This window comes from Anomalospiza imberbis, chromosome 24, assembly GCF_031753505.1.
Source record: "Anomalospiza imberbis isolate Cuckoo-Finch-1a 21T00152 chromosome 24, ASM3175350v1, whole genome shotgun sequence".
Classification (NCBI taxonomy): Eukaryota; Metazoa; Chordata; class Aves; order Passeriformes; family Viduidae; genus Anomalospiza; species Anomalospiza imberbis.
Window position 1 is genome coordinate 2,108,445 of NC_089704.1, and position 21,327 is coordinate 2,129,771.

The 21,327-nt window shown below is 41.6% G+C and overlaps 1 protein-coding gene across 4 annotated transcripts in view; it reads left to right on the forward strand.

Moving 5' to 3' along the window:
• The window catches only part of PKNOX2 (PBX/knotted 1 homeobox 2), a 92,309-nt gene that overhangs the window by 58,524 nt on the left and 12,458 nt on the right, over positions 1–21,327 (forward strand). For all 4 annotated transcript variants that reach the window (XM_068172026.1, XM_068172027.1, XM_068172028.1 and 1 more), the window contains 4 exons: positions 4,918–5,026; positions 12,266–12,405; positions 16,705–16,876; positions 20,096–20,284. In XM_068172026.1, coding sequence (XP_068028127.1) covers positions 4,943–5,026; positions 12,266–12,405; positions 16,705–16,876; positions 20,096–20,284 — 585 coding nt within the window. In that variant the 5' untranslated portion in view covers positions 4,918–4,942. The remainder of the gene's footprint in view (positions 1–4,917; positions 5,027–12,265; positions 12,406–16,704; positions 16,877–20,095; positions 20,285–21,327) is intronic.

Sequence of the window (21,327 nt, forward strand, 5' to 3'; positions counted from 1 at the left end):
TTAAAAAAATGAGCAAAGTTGTTTAATGCTGCTGTTCAAGGTACATTAACCTTGTCTGCTAAAGCTCTGACTGGCTCTTGCAGGTTTTATTCTCATGTTTATGTTGCAGAGATATCCCTGGAGCCTTTCAGAGATGGGTATCTTTGGAGAGGAGAGAAATATTTAGCAGTAATTGTTGTTCTCATCAGAAATCCACTGAAGCAGCTCCATCCTTTCTATGGAGCTGAAGCTGGTAGGAGGATTGGGAAATATTAATTAAATAAATACAAAGAACAAATAAATACGCGTAAATATTAAGCAACAAAAGAAATGAAATACCTAGGTTAAAATATTAAATAAATAAATGCTCCTTTTCCTGGTGCTCAGGGGCCCAATCCAAACCAGTCTTTGACAAGAGTTTGATTGGCTTTGTCCAACATGGCATTTCCCTCTCCCTTTTATCCCAGTCCTCATCTGTTGACCAACTGCTTTTTTAGGAGAAAAATGGGAAAGGTATTTGCTCTGGTCTAGACTTTGTTCTACAGAAATATCAAATCACTATCTGCTTTAACCCATGCTTGTAGCAGAAACACAGAGTCAATTTCTCCTTTTTTTTACCAGGCAATAACTAATAACAGGATGCTGGGAGGGTATGGAGGTCAGCATTTAGTAAAACCAGCATCTTGGCCAAGAGCAAAAGATGCTCTCAGTGCAAGAAAACCTTCTGGGATTGGATTGAGGAAATTTGGCTATGAGATATTCTTAAAAAAAATTAAAATTACTTGATGGCACAGTGGTATCTTTGCACAAACGTTCCTGATCTCCCCAGAAAAGGCATTACATGAGCCTGTTTGGAAGCAACCTTGAACGTGAAGGAATGGCCAAGAATGGGTAATGTCTTGAAAAATTGGATTATTTTCTGGCTTTGACCATTTAATAGCACTTGATTTATTTTTAACAAGCTTAGGGTGGCATAAAAGACTTCCTGTAATGACATGAAAACCTGCTATTCATCTTTCAGGGTACTTTTGTCATAAACAGGCTAAAAAGGTGGAGATTTGTTGATAGAAATGAGACATTCAAGAGGAGAGGGTCACTTTTGATTCGCGTTATGGCCAATCAAGAGTTGGCATCACCCGCCGAGGGCGAGCCTGTCCTGGTGGCTCTGAGTGAGATGTATCGGCCTCTGGAGGAGCCTCTCCATCCCTCCTCTGCTGTATTTCTTCATTTTAACTTGGCTGAATGCATAAATCATGAACTTCAGCCTGCACAAGCCCTCTGTGAAGATGGTGACATAAAGAACTCGCAGGCTGCTGTGGAGAGAGCGTGACTGACACGGCGTCGTTGAGAATCTCACAGCATCCCCTCTTCCAAAAAATCCCCTTTAGAAAAGGCCATCTTCCCTTAATGCAGAAAAATACCTTCCATGGCTGGTAAAAAAAAATCATCCTCAAGTATCTCTAATTATTTTGATGCTTCAGGTGGAGAAGAAAAGCCTGAAAAGCTGGTTTTCTGATTTTTCATGTTGAATCCTCCCTTATCAATTGCATGTGTTGCTGTGGGGCAGAAGCTTCTCAGTGAGCTAGGAAAAGTGATCCTCGTTTTCCCATTGGCTCAGAAACAAGAGTTGTGCTTTACAGATTGAGTATTAACATTTTGCTTTGAAAACAGTGATGTAGAGTCCATGAAAGGGAATTTTAATTTTTTTTTTCATTCAGCCCAAATTCTGACCAACCCTAATCATTCTAATATGGGTTTATGGCTGTTTTGTTAATCAAGGAGGTCATGTTCACCTGGAGGGTGGTGGGTCACTGACAATACTTTGGTATTTTAAGTGTTTTAAAGCATCATGGAAAAAAAAACAACGCAACTTTTCAATTTAGTCTTTAATTATTTTTACTTGAAAAAGGGTATAATATATTGCTGGTAAAAAACCCCAGCCTATAAATCTGACAGTCTTTTAGATAGGCACAAGCTCTTTGGGAAATACATTTCCAATGTAATGGCAACATTTCAGTGATAGCTGAAATAATTTTATTTCATAAGGAAATTTAGGATACTTTGATCTCAAGTCACTGCCAAAAAGAGAAGTACTGCTGCTTCCGGAAAGGAAAGAGCCTTTATGGGTTTTTATTGCTCACCACTTCTTTCTTCTGTGCAAATCCCCCAGGAGCTGGCTGCAATTCCTGCCCTCCTTGATCTCCACATCCCCAGAATTCACTCTTCACCCAAGATCTGAACATTTCCTTGAGGTGGGCTGGGAGGAGTTGGCAGGGGTTTGGTGATGCTCTGCTCCTTCCAGTATCTGGATGCCCACAGTCAACAGCTCACGCAGACAAATTAATTTAAGAATTGGGGGAAAGAAAGAAAAGAGAGGGGATTAAAGTATAAAACAAAAATAGAGAAAATAAGAAAGGGTTAATGCATGTAATGGCAGCTTTCAACCCTTCCCTGTGCTGGCTGCTGATAAATCCATGGGGCTGACAGCTCTGCACTGTTATCCCGAGATTCGTGGCTGGGGGCTCCCGTGTGAAACACCTGTCCAGCTTCTCCTGTGGGCACCAGACACTTTCCTGGATATTTACAGTGCCTGAGTGCATTTGTTTTCCCCAGGATAAATAAATATACTGCTATTGGCAACAGCTGTCTCCCACTTTTATCCCTTTTCTTAGTTGTCAGTCCTAGTCTCCAAACAAATCAGCACCCATAAACCTCAATGAACAGCTTGATTTGAGCAGTTTAGATATAATTCAGCAATTAAATTGGGCTCTGGGCTGCCACCTTCTGGGAATAGACTCACCCAAAAAGCTCACACCCCACAGCAGATCTCCACGTGCTGGTTGTAGGGTTGCTCTTGGCAGGAACAATAGATGCCAAGCAGGGTATTTTTCCTAAAATAGCAATGTCTTTTTTTCTTTTTTTTTTTTTTTTTTTTTAGCTTCCCACACAGATGTCCAGACTGTCACAGTGCTAAATTCTGCTTTTCCCCAGCTGAAACTGTTTCTGGTGGGGAGGTTTTTCCCTGGGTGTTGCCCCCCGAGGACACGGATATTTGTGTGCCCGCAGCTGCGAGCTGAGTTTTGACATTGGACATCAAAGGTTTTAAGCTGTGAGTTCACTCAGGAGCTGATAATTTTGCCTCCTGCTATTTAGCTGTTGGGAGGAAAAAGATGAAAAGCATCATTTTAATCCCATAAATGCAATATCCTCACTGCTAGAGGTCCGTGTCGTGCAAGAACCCTGATCTACCTTCACAATGCACAGGATTTTGGGTGTGATTTCTTAGTATTCAATTCATGGGTTATCCATATTTGTGCAAAGTATAAGAAAGAATAACCTCATTTATTCATGCAAAATAAAGAAGAGTTGTTGACTCTCATCCCTTGCACTTGGCTTTCCATTTGGATGTGGAGCATTTGTGAGCTTAGTTCCTGGCAAAGCCTGAAGCCTGGAGAAGATCAGAATATTGCACCTCTTCCCCCAAATAGGGAGGACCAAATTTTTCACAAAGATTCCCAAATGTGCCTCAGTTTTGGCTGAGCTCATCAGTGCCTCTATTCCTCTTCCTTCCACCTGCCTGCCTGTCACCATTTCGTGGTGAAAGAAGTGCTGACAGTGTTTTTTTGGCTGCATTCCCTCACAATATCAGGGGACTTTCATAACTTTCTGCATTTCCTCGTGGGATGGTGCCATGGCTTTTCTCCAGATGAGAAGCCAAGAGGAAAGCACCTCCTTGGGGAGGTGTCCTCTCTTACAGAAAGGAGGCATTGCAAGAAGAAAGGAGGACCCAGGAAGATTTTTTTGGGTAACTTTGTGAGTTGGTCCAAACCAGAGCTCCGAGCCACAGAGAGGACAGGGAAGAGTTTTGTTAAGAATTCAGGCAAGATTATTGGCTTTTCTTTCTAAAGCAACCACACAGTTGCAGTGAAATAGTGGGAGAGGAGGTATTTTCAGGGCCAAGAATTGCTTTTGGGTCACATCTACCACCAGGTCTATTTGCTGGGGACTTTTCCCAGCCAAGTGCTCCACTACAAATTTGTTCCTTCCTGGTGCCCCTCTTTTTTCTCGATCTCCTTTGAACTTGAAGATGCAAAAAAATTGGTCTGTTTTCCTCCCAGATAACTGCATTTTGGAGAAAGCAGCAGCTTCCAGAGGGGTTGGAGGCTGTGTGAGGACCATCTCCTCAGTTTATGGGGTGTGCAAAATCCAGGTTTGCTCCCTGGTTCAAATCAAACAAGAGTTTCCACATTTCTGTGCATTCAGTCGCCATGGGGTCAGTCACCTCAACACAGGAGACAGAGGGGTTGGACAGCACAGCATAGGAATATGTTAAATAAAATAATAAATTAATATATTAAATATGTTGGTGAATCTCCACATTGGGTTCTCAAATGTCCCTTCTGAACTGAGCACGAGGATGTGACTCTGTGGTGACCAAAGGCAAAGAGACACATCATTTTGGGAGGGTTTAGTGTATAACGTAAAAAAAATGGCAAGGTTTGCATGTATGGTTTGTCTTTCTGCTTCCAGAAGAGAGGAATGGCTGGAAAGGGGATGGAAATCCCCATTTAGGGAACGTGGTTAGGCATGAGGGGTGGAAAGAAAATGTCTGCCAGAGTTCACAGGGGAGAAAAGATCTGATTTTTGCCAGCATTTACTGATGGCACCATCATCTCCAATGAAGATCTCCCTGCCAGTGACCTGCTTCTCTTCCCCCCCAATGCACTGCTTATCCAAAATCACAAATCTCAAAAAATCATCAAATCACAATAAGGCTCATCAAACCACCTTGAGTTTCTTCCAGGGACTGTGTGGCAGAGCGCAGCGTGAGGAATGTCAGCTCTCCTCTCTGTCTTTTATTTTTCCTTCTCTTTCTGTGGGATTTTTCCAGGGGGGGAGATCCCTGGTAATCCAGCAGCTCTGTTCTCCTGCCCACAGGTTCTCGATGTGACTCCCAAGCAGGATGCACCATGTCTCCCCTGCACCAGCTCTGACCATGATGGCCACCCAGACAGTGCCTCCTCCTCCCTACCAAGACACCCCACAGGTGAGTGTCCTCCAGACCCCTCAGGACCCCCAGCTCCAGCATTAATTGCCTTGATTTCCTGAATAATGGCCATTACAAAACATTTCACCCCAGAGCATTCATCTCAGAGACTGGCAGAATTAAAACCTCTTCTGTCAGTCTGCAAGGTGGAAAGATTTTGGGTAAAACTATGGGTTTTTCCCCATTTTGTTTTATATCTTAAGCTGTGCCAGGGGAAATTTAGGTTGATATTTGGAAGAGGCTTTTTGCAGAAAGGGTGATAAAGTTCTGGAATGTTCTGCCTGGGGAGGTGGTGGAGTCACCATCCCTGGGTGTGTTTAAACAAGCCTGGATGTGGCACTGGGTGCCAGGGTTCAGTTGAGGTGTCAGGGAACAGTTTGGACTCGATGATCTTGGAGGTCTCTTCCAACCTGGTCATTCTGTGAATTCTGTCATTCTGTGGTTTTGGAGTCTTTGTGTCTTCTTGGAAAGCTGACATGGTGGCATGATTGTAACCAGCAGGTTAATTAGCTGGGAAAATGAAACATTTGACTAAACCAGGACAGGTTTAGTCATAGGAAGGGCCTTTGATTTATTTCAGTGGCATTTTTTAATAACCTGTGGCAGGGGAGAGAAAAAGATTTCACCTCTAGTGGTGCTCTAAGCAGTCAAATAACTTTTTCAAGCATCGTTATGGAGTCAAGTTACTAGAAGAAGAGGAGTTTGTCCAAGAGAAACTCTTGTGGGTCGCCCTAGTGGGCTGGACTTGGGAGCTGAGGATGGATTTTGGAGATGGCCCTGCACCTTGAAACCCATCCTGAGATTTTTTTAGGGGTAAATCTATATCACATTTCTGCTTTTCCGGCTACAATGACTGAACAGGGGTGATCTGTATTGTGCCAGCTTCACGTTCAAAGCAGCTTTTTTTGGTGTTCATATGGAAGATTTCAAGCTTTTCCTCAAAAGATTTCAAGCTTTTCCTCTTTTTCTGCAAAAGCAGAAAAATCTCCCCTCCCAACAAAAAACCAAACCAAACCAAAACCCACCAAAAAACTCAAGCCCCCAAGCCTGTCCTCTGCAAGCTAAAATAAATGAATTGGCTTTTACACCTTCTCCTCATTTCCTTTGGTGGGAAAAGGTCACTTCTCACAAACGACACCTCAGTGGGGTTTTATGGCTCCTCCAACTTCTGTGTCATCATTTACTCGCTTCGCTGCTCTGCCTTGAGTAGGGCTTTTTATTATTTTTTTTTTTTCCAAATTTTTTTTTCCCCCTTTCTCGCTTACACAGCGGGGAGCCACGGCACCGTTTGAGTCCTAATGGGCAATTTAAGGGACTTTTAAAATAGCCGACATTTTCCACGGCATCCTTTGGAGATATCGCCTCTCCCTTCTCCCTCCCTGCCCCTGATCTGCCCCCTGTTTTAATACACTGAATTTTGGGGAGCATTGCTGACCAAATCCTTCCTTTTTTACCTTATCAAGGCGGTTGCTCAAGCGTTTAGTGGGTTTGGAGGAAAAGCTGCAGCTAAGAATTGATTTTTTTTTTTTTTTTTGGACTCGTCTGCGACTGCTGTGAACTTTTCACCTGAAAATTTGGGATTTCTAGGGATTGGAAAAGCAAATTACACAAATTTCTTCTCTCCAGAAGTGGGGAAGAAATGAGGAGGACTGGGTAAATGGAAAAATTATTGATTATCAGAGCTACAATGAGCTCCTCCTCATCAAGGGAACCACTTTGGGGAGAAGAGTGCTGAAAAAAGGGATTTGGGGAGCTTTGCATTCATGTTTTACAGCAGAGGCTGTGCAAGCTGTCACCCTCACTATCAGAAACAGGCAAAAACGAAGCAGAAATGGTGGGAAAAGCTGCCTTTTGGAAGGAAAAAACACTTAATTAATCCCTGGAATCTGTTAAAGGAGTGGAACATGGAGCATCTTTTACACCAAGCATGGTCTCGCGCCTTGAGTTGTCCACCTGTTGAAAATTAAAGTCTGCATTGGAATCAGTTTCCTGTAATGAATGAAAACCAAAAGCTGAGGAAGAATATTCAGCCACTTCATTGGCAAAAAGAGTTTTTTTTTAAAAATGGGTATTTTTAGCATCAAAAGTGGTGAAAGCAGCTTTGCCCTACCAAAAAAATGTTTCTTAGGTGGTCACAAGAGGAGTAAAAAAGGGAGGAAGGGGGATGAATTTATTTATTTATTTATTTATTTATTCATTTATTCTAAAAATATATTTAAGAAAAAGTGTTATTAAAAATTGGGTTAATTTTTCATAAATTTCAGTGATAAAAAGCATCATCCCCCCAAATGGTTACAACAGGGACAAAAATGACCAATAAATGTATAATTAAAAAAATAAATTATTAATGTATTTTGAAAAAGAAAATTAAAAATCGAATGGAGAAGTTGATTTTTCATAATTTTCAACACAGAAAGTGATAAAAGTATCTTCCCTCCTCCCCCTAAAAAGTGCTTTTTTGGTGGTTATAAGAGGGACAAAAATTAAAAATCATGAACATAGTTCTATCTTTTTAATTACAAAACCGTTTTTTTAAAGTCACAGGTTAAAAACTGGGTGGAAATTGGGATTTTTCAGTATGAGCCACAACCTGTGGTTTAAACCCCAGAGCCCAGGAGCAGCCACCAACACCAAGAGAGGATTTCCTTCCAAAAGAGGAAAAAACCCCAGAAGTATCATCCCTGAATGCCAGAAATTTGTAATTCCCAACCCAAAAATGTCATCCCTGAACACCAGAAATTTGTAATTCCCAACCCAAAAATGTCATCCCTAAAACTCAGAAATTTGTAATTCCCAACCCCAAAAATGTCATCCCTGAACCCCAGAAATTTGTAATTCCCAACCCCAAAAATGTCATCCCTGAACCCCAGAAATTTGTAATTCCCAACCCAAAAATGTCATCCCTGAACCCCAGAAATTTGTAATTCCCAACCCCAAAAATATCATCCCTGAACCCCAGAAATTTGTAATTCCCAACCCAAAAATATCATCCCTGAACCCCAGAAATTTGTAATTCCCAACCCAAAAATATCATCCCTGAAGCCCAGAAATTTGTAATTCCCAAACCCAAAAATATCATCCCTAAACCCCAGAAATTTGTAATTCCCAAATCCAAAAATATCATCCCTGAACCAGAAATTTGTAATTCCCAACCCAAAAATGTCATCCCTGAACCCCAGAAATTTGTAATTCCCAACCCCAAAAATATCATCCCTGAACCAGAAATTTGTAATTCCCAACCCAAAAATATCATCCCTAAAACCCAGAAATTTGTAATTCCCAACCCCAAAAATATCATCCCTGAACCCCAGAAATTTGTAATTCCCAACCCCAAAAATATCATCCCTAAACTCCAGAAATTTGTAATTCCCAACCCCAAAAATGTCATCCCTAAACCCCAGTAATTTGTAATTCCCAACCCAAATATATCATCCCTAAACCCCAGAAATTTGTATTTCCCAACCCAAAAATATCATCCCTGAACCCCAGAAATTTGTAATTCCCAAACCCAGAAATATCATCCCTGAACCCCAGAAATTTGTAATTCCCAAATCCAAAAATATCATCCCTGAACCAGAAATTTGTAATTCCCAACCCTAAAAATATCATCCCTAAAACCCAGAAATTTGTAATTCCCAACACAAAAATATCATCCCTGAACCAGAAATTTGTAATTCCCAAATCCAGAAATATCATCCCTGAACCCCAGAAATTTGTAATTCCCAAATCCAAAAATATCATCCCTGAACCCCAGAAATTTGTAATTCCCAACCCCAAAAATGTCATCCCTAAACCCCAGTAATTTGTAATTCCCAACCCAAATATATCATCCCTAAACCCCAGAAATTTGTATTTCCCAACCCAAAAATATCATCCCTAAAACCCAGGAATTTGTAATTCCCAACCCAAAAATATCATCCATGAACCCCAGAAATTTGTAATTCCCAACACAAAAATATCATCCCTGAACCAGAAATTTGTAATTCCCAACCCCAAAAATATCATCCCTGAACCCCAGAAATTTGTATTTCCCAACCCAAAAATATCATCCCTAAACCCCAGAAATTTGTAATTCCCAACCCCAAAAATATCATCCCTGAACCAGAAATTTGTAATTCCCAAATCCAGAAATATCACACGCAGCTCAGGCACCATTGAGCAAACACCATCTCAAAAATATCTGCTTTACCCAGGAGCCCTGCAAAAACTCAGGGATTTTTAGATATTTCTTTACTATTTTTAATATTTTGTTATTACTTTCTTTCTAAAAAATTCTTATTTTTTGCATCTTTAAAGCCCTTTATTCATTTTTTGCATGTTCTATATTTAGAATGTATTTTTAAGGATAGTTCGAAGATAATTTAATTTTTTTTTCGACATTTTAGCATCTCTTTTTGTATATTCTACACTTTAAAGCGTTCTGCATTTTTACGCAATTGCAAATGTATTTTTTATATTTTTCTGCATTTTAAATAAATTTTTAATGTATTTATAAAACAGTTTTTGCTTTTCATATCTTTGAATATATTTGTAACATTTTAAAACTTTAGTTTTCTAGTATATTTATAAACACATTTTGAACACATCTGAAACATATTTTAACAAATTTTAAACAGTTTTCATAACTATTATCATAATTATAATTTTTTCTTTACTTTTTTTGGTGCTTTTTATTTTCCTTTTTCATTTACCCTTTCCCCCCCCCCCCTCCTGCAACTATTTTTGGCCATTTTCCATGGGAAAAAGAAATCCAAACCGAAACCCACCTGCATTTTTTATCAAAATGTGCAACTTTTACACCCAAATATTTCCTCTTATTTCCCATTTTTTTGCTGCTTTTTAAACATAACATTTCATGCTTTTTATTTTCCTTTTTCATTTACCCTTTTCCCCCCCTCCTGCAACTATTTTTGGCCATTTTCCATGGGAAAAAGAAATCCAAACTGAAACCCACCTGCATTTTTTATCAAAATGTGCAACTTTTACACCCAAATATTTCCTCTTATTTCCCATTTTCCCACTACCTGGAACCTGCTGCCTTTTTCCTCCCCACCTGCTCCCTCAAATGCCATTTTTGGCTCCATTTTTTCCCCCTCCTCCCTATTCAGCTGCAAATCCCCCCCCCCCCCCATCCCAGCATCCTCTCCCCTCTTTTTCCATAGGCTTGAAATTATTTTTACTCATTTTTTGTTGTTTTTTTTTTAGTCCAAGGTGAGGTAATGGCTTCGGAGCAGCCCCAAAGGAGGCTTTTTTTTTTTTTTTTTTTTTTTTCTTTTTTGGGTAATAGCTCAATTAGTTGCAGACTTGGCTGGAAATATTCAGCTTGGCAGGATGCAAAAGGGGCTTTGGAATCCTGGTAAATAAGTGTGATGATGTGGGGGAAAAAAAGGGAAAAGGCTGGGGGGGAAAAGCCATTTTTCCCTGCATAAGTGTAATTTTCCACAGAGATAATAGGGAGAAAAAAGGGGGAAAAGGGAAAGAGGATGAGCTATTCAGTGATGTGTCTGGATTATCCCAAAATCTGCTCCATTTGGGTTTTAAATGGAAAATGGGGGGAAAAAAGGAGAAATCCCAGCTGCTGGGATCAGGTGGGGAAGTGAAGCCCAAATTTCACTCATTTCTTTAGCACCAGGAAGGGGAAGAGGACAGAAATTGAACCTGTTGGGAGAGTTGGAAATTAAATAGAGCCAAGTGAATTTGCAGGTGCTGGAGCCCAACTTTGGAGTTATGAACAATAAAGGAGATTGAAAAGAAAAAAAAAAAGTGGAAAAAAAGCGACAGCGAAAGGTCAGGCAGGAGATATTAAAGGCAAACATTTTAAAAGCAAAAGGTGTCATGATTTTGGTCCAGCTTGGGTTTATAAAGTTTTACATATTTGTGTATAAATATACCTATATATACATTTACACTAATTAAAGACATGATAATTTATGTATATGGACATTTTTATATATTAACAATCGCAAATAAATTTAAAGGCATATTAGACATATAAATAAAAAAATACATATAAGTCAATTTCTGTTTAAATACAGAAATAAATATATAAATGTATCAGACAAATAATATATATTATTTATATCAAAACACAGACAGGAAGAAGTAAGTGTATTAGACAAATAAATAAATTATATATATATAACACTTAGCAAGAACCAGAGCCTCCTTTTGCTCCGTGCCTCGAGGGAGGACTGAACATTTACAGGTAAAAATAGGCAAATACTCTTTTTTTCACAAATTTCAGCAGAGAGGCAGGCAAACCAACCACTTTGCAAAAGTTTTCCACTGGGATTTTAGGCTGAAACCTCTGGATTTGGGGTGCTGCTGATGCCTTTGAGCCTCAGTCATTTCAAATTCTCCCTGAATTTTTTTTAATGGAATCTTGTGATGATAACACAAAGACCACACTGGACCTGAATGTGGTCTGACATCGAGGAATTCAGATTTTTTTTTAAGGGCTTGATAGTTTTAAGTGAAAACTGCTCCTAAATGGGGGTTGCCCTGTTGCAGAGGGTGACATTTTTTGGGGTGACGTTGGAAGGATGCTCAGGGATTCGCAGGAGCAATGGCACAAGCACATTTCCCATCTCCAAAATTCATATTTACCTGAAATCATTGCCATTTCAAGGATAAGCACAATGTTTGTTCTCGGGGTGATTTATTGCACAGCACGTTCCTGTGATGGCAGCATCGGGGCTGAAGCTGGGTGATTTGGGCATGGGCACCAAAAAAAGCCAGAATATTTTTGGCTGTCGTCTCACAGCTCTGAGGTGACTCATTGCTGGGCTTGGCGAGCTGGAAGAGGCTCACCTAATTTTGGGATAAAATTGAAAATGACTCTGTCTAGACAGTAATACCTGCTTTGAAAGAGCTCTTGGCAAACCACGGTGTTGCAGCCGATTTAATCTGGGACTTGTGTGAAACATCCCTTCCTAAATTACCCCACACAATAAAGATGCTGGGAGCTTTTTCCTGTATTTTCCCCCAGTGAAAAGTGGAAAAAGTGGGGGAAAATGTGGTAAAAATCTAAACCTTCTCTTTCCAGGCAAAGATAAAATGCCTGTGCATGTTTTACCTGCCCCACCAGAGCGCTGCATCCCAAACTCCCCAAATCCCGCGCAGAACGCCGCGAAACCCACCAGGAAAGAACAACAAACCCTGTTTTTATTCCATTCTATTCTATTTTATTTTATTTTACATTCTTTCTCCCCTCTCTCCTTTATTCCCTGCCCTCCCCAGATGACAGCCACAGCCCAGCAGCCCACCAAAGCCCAGCCCGTGCACCTCACCACGCCGGCGGCGGCTGCCAACGCGCCGGTGCCGGCCGCGGGCGGCGACCCCCAGGCGCAGCTGGAGGCCGACAAGAGGGCTGTCTACAGGTGAGGCAAGATAATTGCATTCATTAATGCGTTTTAATTAATGGTTCCGTTGTTATAATGCATCAATTATTGCATTATTGTGGGTTATTGCATCAGTTCGGCGATGCAGTAATTAATGCATCGGCCGCCGGATCGGTTGGTGATGCATTCGTTATTATTATGCTTTATTAATCTGCTGTTCTTCTAATGCATTAATTAACACACAGGAAGGGGGGAATTAGCAATTAGCTTCTTTTTAGCAATAATAACCATTGATTGTAACGCGCGGTGATGGAGCTCCTTTGTGGACTTTGCTCTGCAGCATCTCTGCCCCTTCAAAATGTTCAAAAAAAACCCCAAATTTACCTTTTTGGGGGCAAAGCCATGTAATTTGGGGCTGAACAAGGAGTGAAGCCACACATTAACCTGAAATGTGCAGTTCCTGCATCTGTACAGGATGTGGGCAGTGATGGGCAGGGGATGGGTGGCTCCTCCATTCCCTTTTTTGTCAATTTGGGCATAATAATATATTATATTTTAATATATGCAGTAATGTTATTGTATAACTACTATAAGTAATGTTCTAATTATATAAATAGTATAATTATATAAGTAATATGTAATTATACCGGCGATATGTCATGATTTACAATATTAGAACATACAGCAATGATATAAAAGTAACAATATTCTAATATAATTAGGATTAAAGTTTAAGGTTTAGGATTAACCTATCAATGACCAGGGCTGTGGGGGCTCGTGAACCAAAAATATGCAGCTTGGACTTGAAGGAATTAAAATATTTCTCCACCAAATATTCAAATATGAAAGTATGGAATAAACTCAGTCTTTCCCAGGAAAACACCAGGGATTATTCACTGCAGGTCTTCCAGTGATGGAAGTCATTTCCTCAAAGCAAAAGAAGCCATTTGAGAACAAAAATACCTTCTTTTTGCCCTTCCATGAGGAGTTCTGCAGCATCTGTGGGATAAAGGGAAGAAAACAAACCCCAGACTTGGAGTTTTCACAGCCTTAACTGGAAGGTCAAAAACATGCAAAAAACACTTTATGGGAGGTTTTTCACCCTAAAATCTGGGGGGAAATTGTTGTCCAGTTCCATGTGTGCACTTGTTGCCCAAACCTGGATGCTTATTTTTGGGTACTAGCCAAAACAACGCCACAAATATATTTTTATATAAAACAAATATATCCTTCTATATATTTATGTAATACATTATATATTTACATAAAATTACCCTTTTCTTGCTGAATATCCCCCTATCCAGTGGTTAAAATGGATGGTGAGTATGTCATTAGGTATCAAATGCACACAAGGATTTTTCTTAGCCCTCCTAGGTCCATTTCCCTCCACCCAAAACAATGGATTTTTGTTAATTTTCAATAATTGCACCAAGGCAGAAGGCATTGGCTGTAAGCATCGGTCGATCAAGCTGGAGGGAAATTGCTGGGAAAATGTGATGGGAAATATAAAAACCCACGGACAAGTCACCCCGCCGGGTTTTATGCCCTAACAGGAGGTTTATCACCCGTTAAAAAATAGGAAAAAGGGGGGGAAAAAAAAAAAATCCTTCCCCACCCTTCTTGGTGTGGGAGCAGCTGGGCAGGGCCTGGTCCAGCAGTGTCACTTCTCAGCTGCAATTTTCTCCCAGCTAAAGTGTTTTCTTGACTTTATGCAACAGCGGGGCTGGGACTTCCCAATGGATTTTGGACCAGAAAAGATGATGCTCCTGAAGGGAAATGATGCTTCAACACCCAGGCACCACAAATTGGGTTTTTCCAAGTGGGAAATGCCTGGATTTCTTTGCATTAAGTTTGGTCGGGGGCTTTTTGTAGGGGTTTTTTTTTATTGTTGGTTGCGGTGTTTTGGTTTTGGTTTGGGTTGTTTGGGGCTTTTTTAGGGGAAAAGGGGTGAAGAAAAAATCAAATTCCTGTTGTGACGTGCCTGCTGTGCTGCTGGCTCGGCTGAAGGTGGGAAATTAGGCCATTAGAGGAATTCATTCCTCTTTATTAGCCCGTGTCGAATCCTTTTTATTAGTGGCTGCAAACGACCTCTCTCCTGCAGGAAAATGTCAGGGTTGGTTCAGCCCTTTCATTTGGAGGATTCCCTGGCAGAAAAAAAACCCCAACTAAACAAACCAGTTTTTTTTTCAAAACTGTAATCAGCAAAAGCAGATTTTTCTACCCCAAAACTCTCCTGTGTGCCATAGGGGTGGTTTTCCTCCTCTGTAACACCCAAAGTGGGGAAAATCCTCCTGATTCCCCTGTGCATCCTGGATATCCATCTATTCCCCTCACTGCAAATTTCATGGCAGAAAGGGGCTCCAGCTCTCAATTTTTATGCCACAACCTCCACCTGCCATGGTAGCTCATCCTTTCCTTTGCGTGGTGTGGCCAGGGAAATGAAAATGGAGAAAACTGGTTTGGGTTGGGTTTTTTCCCATGTAAAAATAAAAAAAAAAAAACCTAAATTCCACAACAATTCAGCATAAAGCTCATGGCAAACCTTCAAATTCCAGCACTCCTCAAGACTGCTCTCAGAGGGGGCCCTTGGTGCCCTCCTTTAACCCATCCCTGGGGGTTTTGGCCCCCTGATTTCCCCTTGTGGTTTTTTTTTTTTTTTTTAAATATAGATATTTTAAATTTTGGGGTTTTTTTTTGTTGGTTTAATGTTATTTTATTTTGTTTGGTGTTTATTGTTTTGTTTCATTTAATTTTATTTACTGATGGAATTGATCAGATTGGATTCCACTTTGGGGTTTCTTTTTTTTCCTTTATTTTATCTTAGATTTTAAATTTTTTTATTCCATTTTATTTTCAGCTGAAAAGCAAACCATTCTCCCCTCAGCCATGTTCCTTCCACCTCCTACTCCCTGCCAGCCCCAAAACCTTCCTGGGGGGCCAGAGCAGCACTGCCCCCGTTATCAATACTGAGGAGCACGGGTGATGCTGGCCTTAATTCCCCCCTTGGCCAATGCAACCCCTCAAAGAAAAAGGGGCTCAAATTGCTCAGGGGCTGCAACCCCCTTTCCCCCTCCCCAGACCCCCATCCTTGGGGTAATTCCATACCTCTGCTCCTAATTGTTGGAGCAGCTCTGGAAATGGCAGCAGGCACCTGCTGCGGTGCCACCGGTTCCTAAGTCCCAATAATTCAACCTTCCGCCTGGAATTTGCCTTTCATATCCCCTGGCTAAGCTCCGGCGGGGCTACTGAAATTATGAAATGATTTCCCCCCCTCGCCACTCTCTGCTCCAGCCTCGGTGAATCTTGCATTAAACCAGGATCAGGACAGATTAAACTATAATATGCTGTGGTATTAGCGGCTGCAAATGAAGACTTAGCCAAGGGGTTTAACCCCTTCGCCTGACTCCAGCTCAAAAGGGCTGTCAGGAAGTGATTCATAATCATCTTTTGGGCCATCTTTTGGAGATAAAATGATGGAGTCAATCCCATTGTGCCTGGAAAACTGGAGTGCTGTGGGAGACCATTCCTTGCAGGAGCACTTTGCATTTCTGACTGGAAAGACTCCATAAAACATTTTTGATTTGAATTTGCACAGCTGGAGAGGTTCATTGAGGCTTGCCCCAGGCCGTGGTCTTCACCCCCATATTGTCCACGTGCTTTGGTGCTGTTTGTGTATTTGCATTTTATATTGCATTAGCTTAGCATCATCACTGGAGACATTTGGATTTCAAGAAGAACTATAAATCTTTGTTTTCAAGATCATCTCATGGTAAGAAAGAAGTGGGATTTGACCCCTCTTTGTGGACTTGTCAGAGGTGCAAAGAGACCTCTTGGTGGAGGAGCAGCCCATAACAAGGTTGGTCCAGGCAGATAGAAATCCCCATCCATCATCTCCAACCAACAGAGACATTTTGAGGTAAAATATTACCATCGATGAGCAGGTGCTAATGGCTATCCCTGAAAGGAAAAGCCACTTGGACAGCAGATGGCTCCAGGACATCTTGGCTATGTCCAAAACTTAGCCTTTTTGCCTATTTAGGAAATGCTGACTTTGGTGCAATGATGGAAAACACCAAGACATTGGAACAAGTCATTGCCTGATGGAGGAGATAGTGAATTTTACAATTTTTAAGCCTTTATTTTTTGTTGTTGTTGCTGAATGAGAGCTAGAGGGAGCATTTCTAGTGTGACTTGGGAGAGAGGTTCGCACCACCAGGTTCTTACAGACTGGGGGAATGGATGGATGTATGGATGGATGGATGGATGGATGGATGGGTAATGATGGATATGGGTCCTAAACCAGTGGGCGTTATGGGTGGTCTCCTGTGTCCTCTGCAGGCACCCGCTGTTCCCACTGCTGACGTTGCTCTTTGAGAAGTGTGAGCAGGCGACGCAGGGCTCTGAGTGCATCACCTCGGCCAGCTTCGATGTCGACATCGAGAACTTTGTCCACCAGCAGGAGCAGGAACACAAGCCCTTCTTCAGTGATGACCCCGAGCTGGACAACCTGGTATAGGCAGCTGGGGCTTGGCAGATGATTTTTGGGGGGTGTTGAAAAGGTAGGGGGTGAGGAACAAAGATCTACCACCGTGTCTCTGGGCTGGTCATCTTGGCAATGCTTTCCACAAACCTTGTGAGACCTTCCTCAGGACCTTCTCTGAGACATTTTCCAGAAGATTCCCCTGTAAGAACAACCCTCCTGCCCCCTTTTGGCTCCTTGTCCCACACAAGCTCCATGGGGTCAATGGGGTTCATAAAAACAGCTGAGGTCGCTGGCTGGTTTGTGCCCCAAAACTTGCAGTCTCTGTAGGAATTACTGCTCCTCAGTGCAACGTGCAGTAGTGTCAGCATGCTCGTCTGGCACCATCTGGTTTGAAGTGTCATGGCCAGCTCATGTCCTAGAAGCAGGGCAGAATGATAACTTTTTCTGTAAGGTCATGGATATCAACAGTTTGGAACACTTGGACCAGTTTTAGTGGATTCCAGATCAACTCAAATTTCCTCCTGCATCCGTTGCTGCTGGATGGTGCCTCAGAAGACTCTGCTTTGGATTTCTCTTGGATTTCTCAGGAAATATCCCCAAATCCTGTTAATTTGTCCAGAAAGCATCCAAACGTGGTCTCCATGGCAAACACGTGGGTAGACAAGTTCGTGGCACTGTCCTGATGCTCCACAAGCAGATTTTCAAGGTCTGAAGAGGGAATTCTGTGCACCTCTGATGATACAAACAGCAAAACACCTTCCCTGAGGGGTTATGTGTCCCCTGGGACTTGTAGCAGAGGGATTTCCATCCCAAAAAAGAAGCAAAATCAGGCAATTCACAGGCTCCTTTTTCTAAGTTTTGCAGATGTCAAGGAGGTGATTTTGAATGATGACATATCACAAAGGAAGAACTAGCAAAACTCATCTAGGTGCAAGAACTACTGTTTTTTGGTTTTATTTATTTTTTTTTTTAACAAGAGAAGATTTCAAAGTGAAGTAAAATCCCGCATGTTTGTGCCTGATTTCAGCTTGTGGAGAAGAGTTTTTTAGCATCCCTAAACCAAGAGTCTGTGGAATGCCCTCCAAAAAATTTGCAGTCCAGGCAAAGCCCCTTTTGCATATTGCTAAACCCATTTTGCAATAACTTGTAGTCAAGAACAGAAATTTCTCTGGGAAAAGCAATCAAAAAAATCCAAAAATAAACCAAATAACCCAACCCATGTTTTGGATTATTTCCATTTTTGGACTGAACAAATACTGAGGTGCACCAACAAACACCCATTGCATTAAATTGCATAAAAATGAGTGTAATGGTCTAGCAGGAGGAGAGAAATGGAACCAGGTGAAGAAAAAAACTAAAATTTTGAGAAAGGAAAACCTATTTCTGTAATATAAAGATGAAACATCACCAGCAAATAGTCAGTGCAGGAAATGTATCCACACTGGCTAATTTCAAGTTTTATGCGGTTCCTAAAAAAAACCCCACATCACACCAATCATGGTTTTTAGGCATATTCTGAAGCAACTCTTGTTGCTAAGGTAAATTTGGGCATTGGCAGTTGGATTGATCCCACTGATCCAATGTATAACCTTACAACACTTGATACATTCACATTCATACATTTCTGTATCTGTTGCTATGTCTTTCTGTGTATCTTTATCTCTGTTTATCTGGGTTTGCCCAAGTTCTAGTACATAGCTGGATGTGTATTTTCTGTCCAATGCCCAGAACTCCACCCAAAAAGGAGGAGCCACGCCCCTCAGTGTGCATAACCTGCATCAAGACAGAGGAGATGGTTGGTATGATGCTGGAGAAGCACATTCCTATTGGTGGGAGGCAGTAGGAGACGGGAATTTTGGGTTAAAAAGACTTGCAGTGCTCAAAACTCAACATTACAACCTGCTCTTGAGCTGACACTTTTCCCCTATTTACGTTGTCCTTTTTCTGTGGTTGTTATTTTTTGGGTTTTCTTTTTTCTTTGTTATTAATGCCACCCGTTTGCCAGAAATTGGTGATGGCACAGCAGGGCTGAAAAGGCCAGTGGCATTAGCTATCATTAGAATAAGAGTCATGTATTCCTCGCTGCCAAGATGCACATAATTAGAAATTAGAAAAAGGTCAGATCTCACCATTATCAACTCAATCAGCTGCCGAGTGCCACACAGTCAATTAATTCAGCATCTGTATTTTTTACAACCCCACGCACGTACGCCATCGGACTGTAACTCTTTATCCGGACAGATATACGACGCAGCGGAGCAGGGACATAAAATGAGACCCTAAGCAAATGAGCTGAGATAATTGAGAGATTTATTTTTTTACATATATGTGTCAGGTCTTCTTGCCTTTGCCCTTGAATATTGACTTTCATGGCCAGTGAGCCCTGGGAGGATGCGGGAATCCTGGGCACGACACCTCCACCTTGTGCTTTGCCTGTGTCAACTGCAGAGGACGAAAAAAAAGAACAGAAAAAAAAGAGAAAAAGAAAAAAAAGCGCTAAATAAAAGATTTTTCCAGCCTCAACCCATCATCCCTGTTGTTCACCAACCAAAAATTCACCTTCTCTTTCATGGAGCTACCACTGGAGCTTGGCCCTGGATTTTTCAGGATGTTTCCCAACCATGGCAACTTGCAGTTTGTAAAGATGACCACTAAAATTTGCAAGTTAAAAACACTCTTTGAAATGCAAAGACGCTTTGTTACATAAAACCGGATTTATTGCCCCGGAGTGAATAGCTGAAATTTTATATATTATGCAAGATTTCAAACAGCGGCTGTAAAACTTAAGGTTTCAGCTCGGTGAGAGGAATGTTTTATGTGTAAATTTTTTAAGGTTTATGGGGTACGTTTTAATGAGGCCCAAGCTTTGCACCAGCAACAGCTCACGGCTGAGTTGCGGCTCCATAATCTTGTTAGAAGAAGTGGCCTCCAGAGAATAACCAAACACTTTTCAACAACGAGGGGTTTGGCTTGTACTTTTTTTTTGGGGCGCATGGGGAGCAATTCCCATGAAGGCAATGGTGAATTTGGTGAATTTTTTCCTCTTGGATCTCAGGGTCATGATTGATGGGCAAGGGAAAGGAATGCAGATGTGCAGAGGGATGGGCTCTGGGATGGGTTTTGGGCAAGAATATTCATTTCTTGTGCGTGTTGAGAAAGGAAATGAATTTCATTCTGTTGTAGGGGATCAGTTCTACGATAGATTTTGGAGGAGAATATTGATTTTAACTTTGTGCCCTTGTGTAGATGGTGAAGGCGATCCAGGTGCTGCGCATCCACCTCCTGGAGCTGGAGAAGGTCAACGAGTTGTGCAAGGACTTTTGCAACCGTTACATCACCTGCCTCAAAACCAAGATGCACAGCGACAACCTACTCAGGAACGACCTGGGGGGGCCCTACTCCCCCAACCCCTCCTCCATCAGCCTCCACCCCCAGGTAATGCCTTAAAATTCCTCTCTAACAACCATTGTTGCACTTTGGCCAACGGGGAGTTGCCAGCAAGGCTTCAGACTTGCTCTACAAGAGTTGTGGCCTCCTGAAAAGTCATTGGAGTCCATCCCCGAGAATGAAAAAAAAAAATCCTTTGCCTTGCTCATAGAGTGCAATAAATGATGCTGTGGTGACTTTTTTCCCTTTACTTTAAATTTTTTTATGTCCTTTTTTTCATGGGTTGGCAGAGCTGCAAACCCAGTATTTGTGGCTCTGCAAGAGAGAGAGTGAAGGACTCCTAAACTCTAATGCTGCAGCAATTAAATGTGAGGGCAAGGGAGCTGTGCAAGTGTATGGGAATATAAACAAGAAAGTTGCATTTTTAATGAAAAAATGCTATTTATTGGCAGGAAGGAGAGAAACATCAGGATTTGCTCTACTGCTTCTTTCTCACTTTTTTTTTTTTTAAGGCAGCTCAAAGGATTTTTGGGTCTCAGGTAACCCTTTCTGGCTTTGCCGCTCCTTTTTGTGTCTCAGCAGATCTTGCAGTTCTCCTCCAGCAGGATCAACATTCTCTTTGCTTCTTTTGCATAATTTGGATTTTAGCTGGGAGAAGAAGACAATTGGTGCCTCAAGGATAGTGGAAGAGTACAAGGAAATGCCTGAGAACGGCAGAAATATCAACTGAAGTAGCCAAAAGAAGTTGCACCTTGGTGGCTTTTGGGGCAAAATAAAGGACTGTAACTCAATATTCAGAAAAGAAGCCGCCCAGGGGTTGGGGTTTTCATGTGCATCTGCAGTGCAGGGAATAAATCTTGGCTGGTTGCATCCCAAAAAACTTGATGCTAGATTGTGTTCCCCTAGGGCATTTTTCTCTCTCAGGTGCTTGGTTTCTGGGGTAGAAAAATTGAATTTAGGGTTGCACAATCCTACCAGAAAAAAACTGCAGCAAACCCAAAATAACCTAGGCAGCTCCTGGAGCTCTCCTGAAAGAGGAGGCAGGTGGTGGAGCCTTCTTAAGGCTTTTGGGGCATCATTAAGGTGGCAGA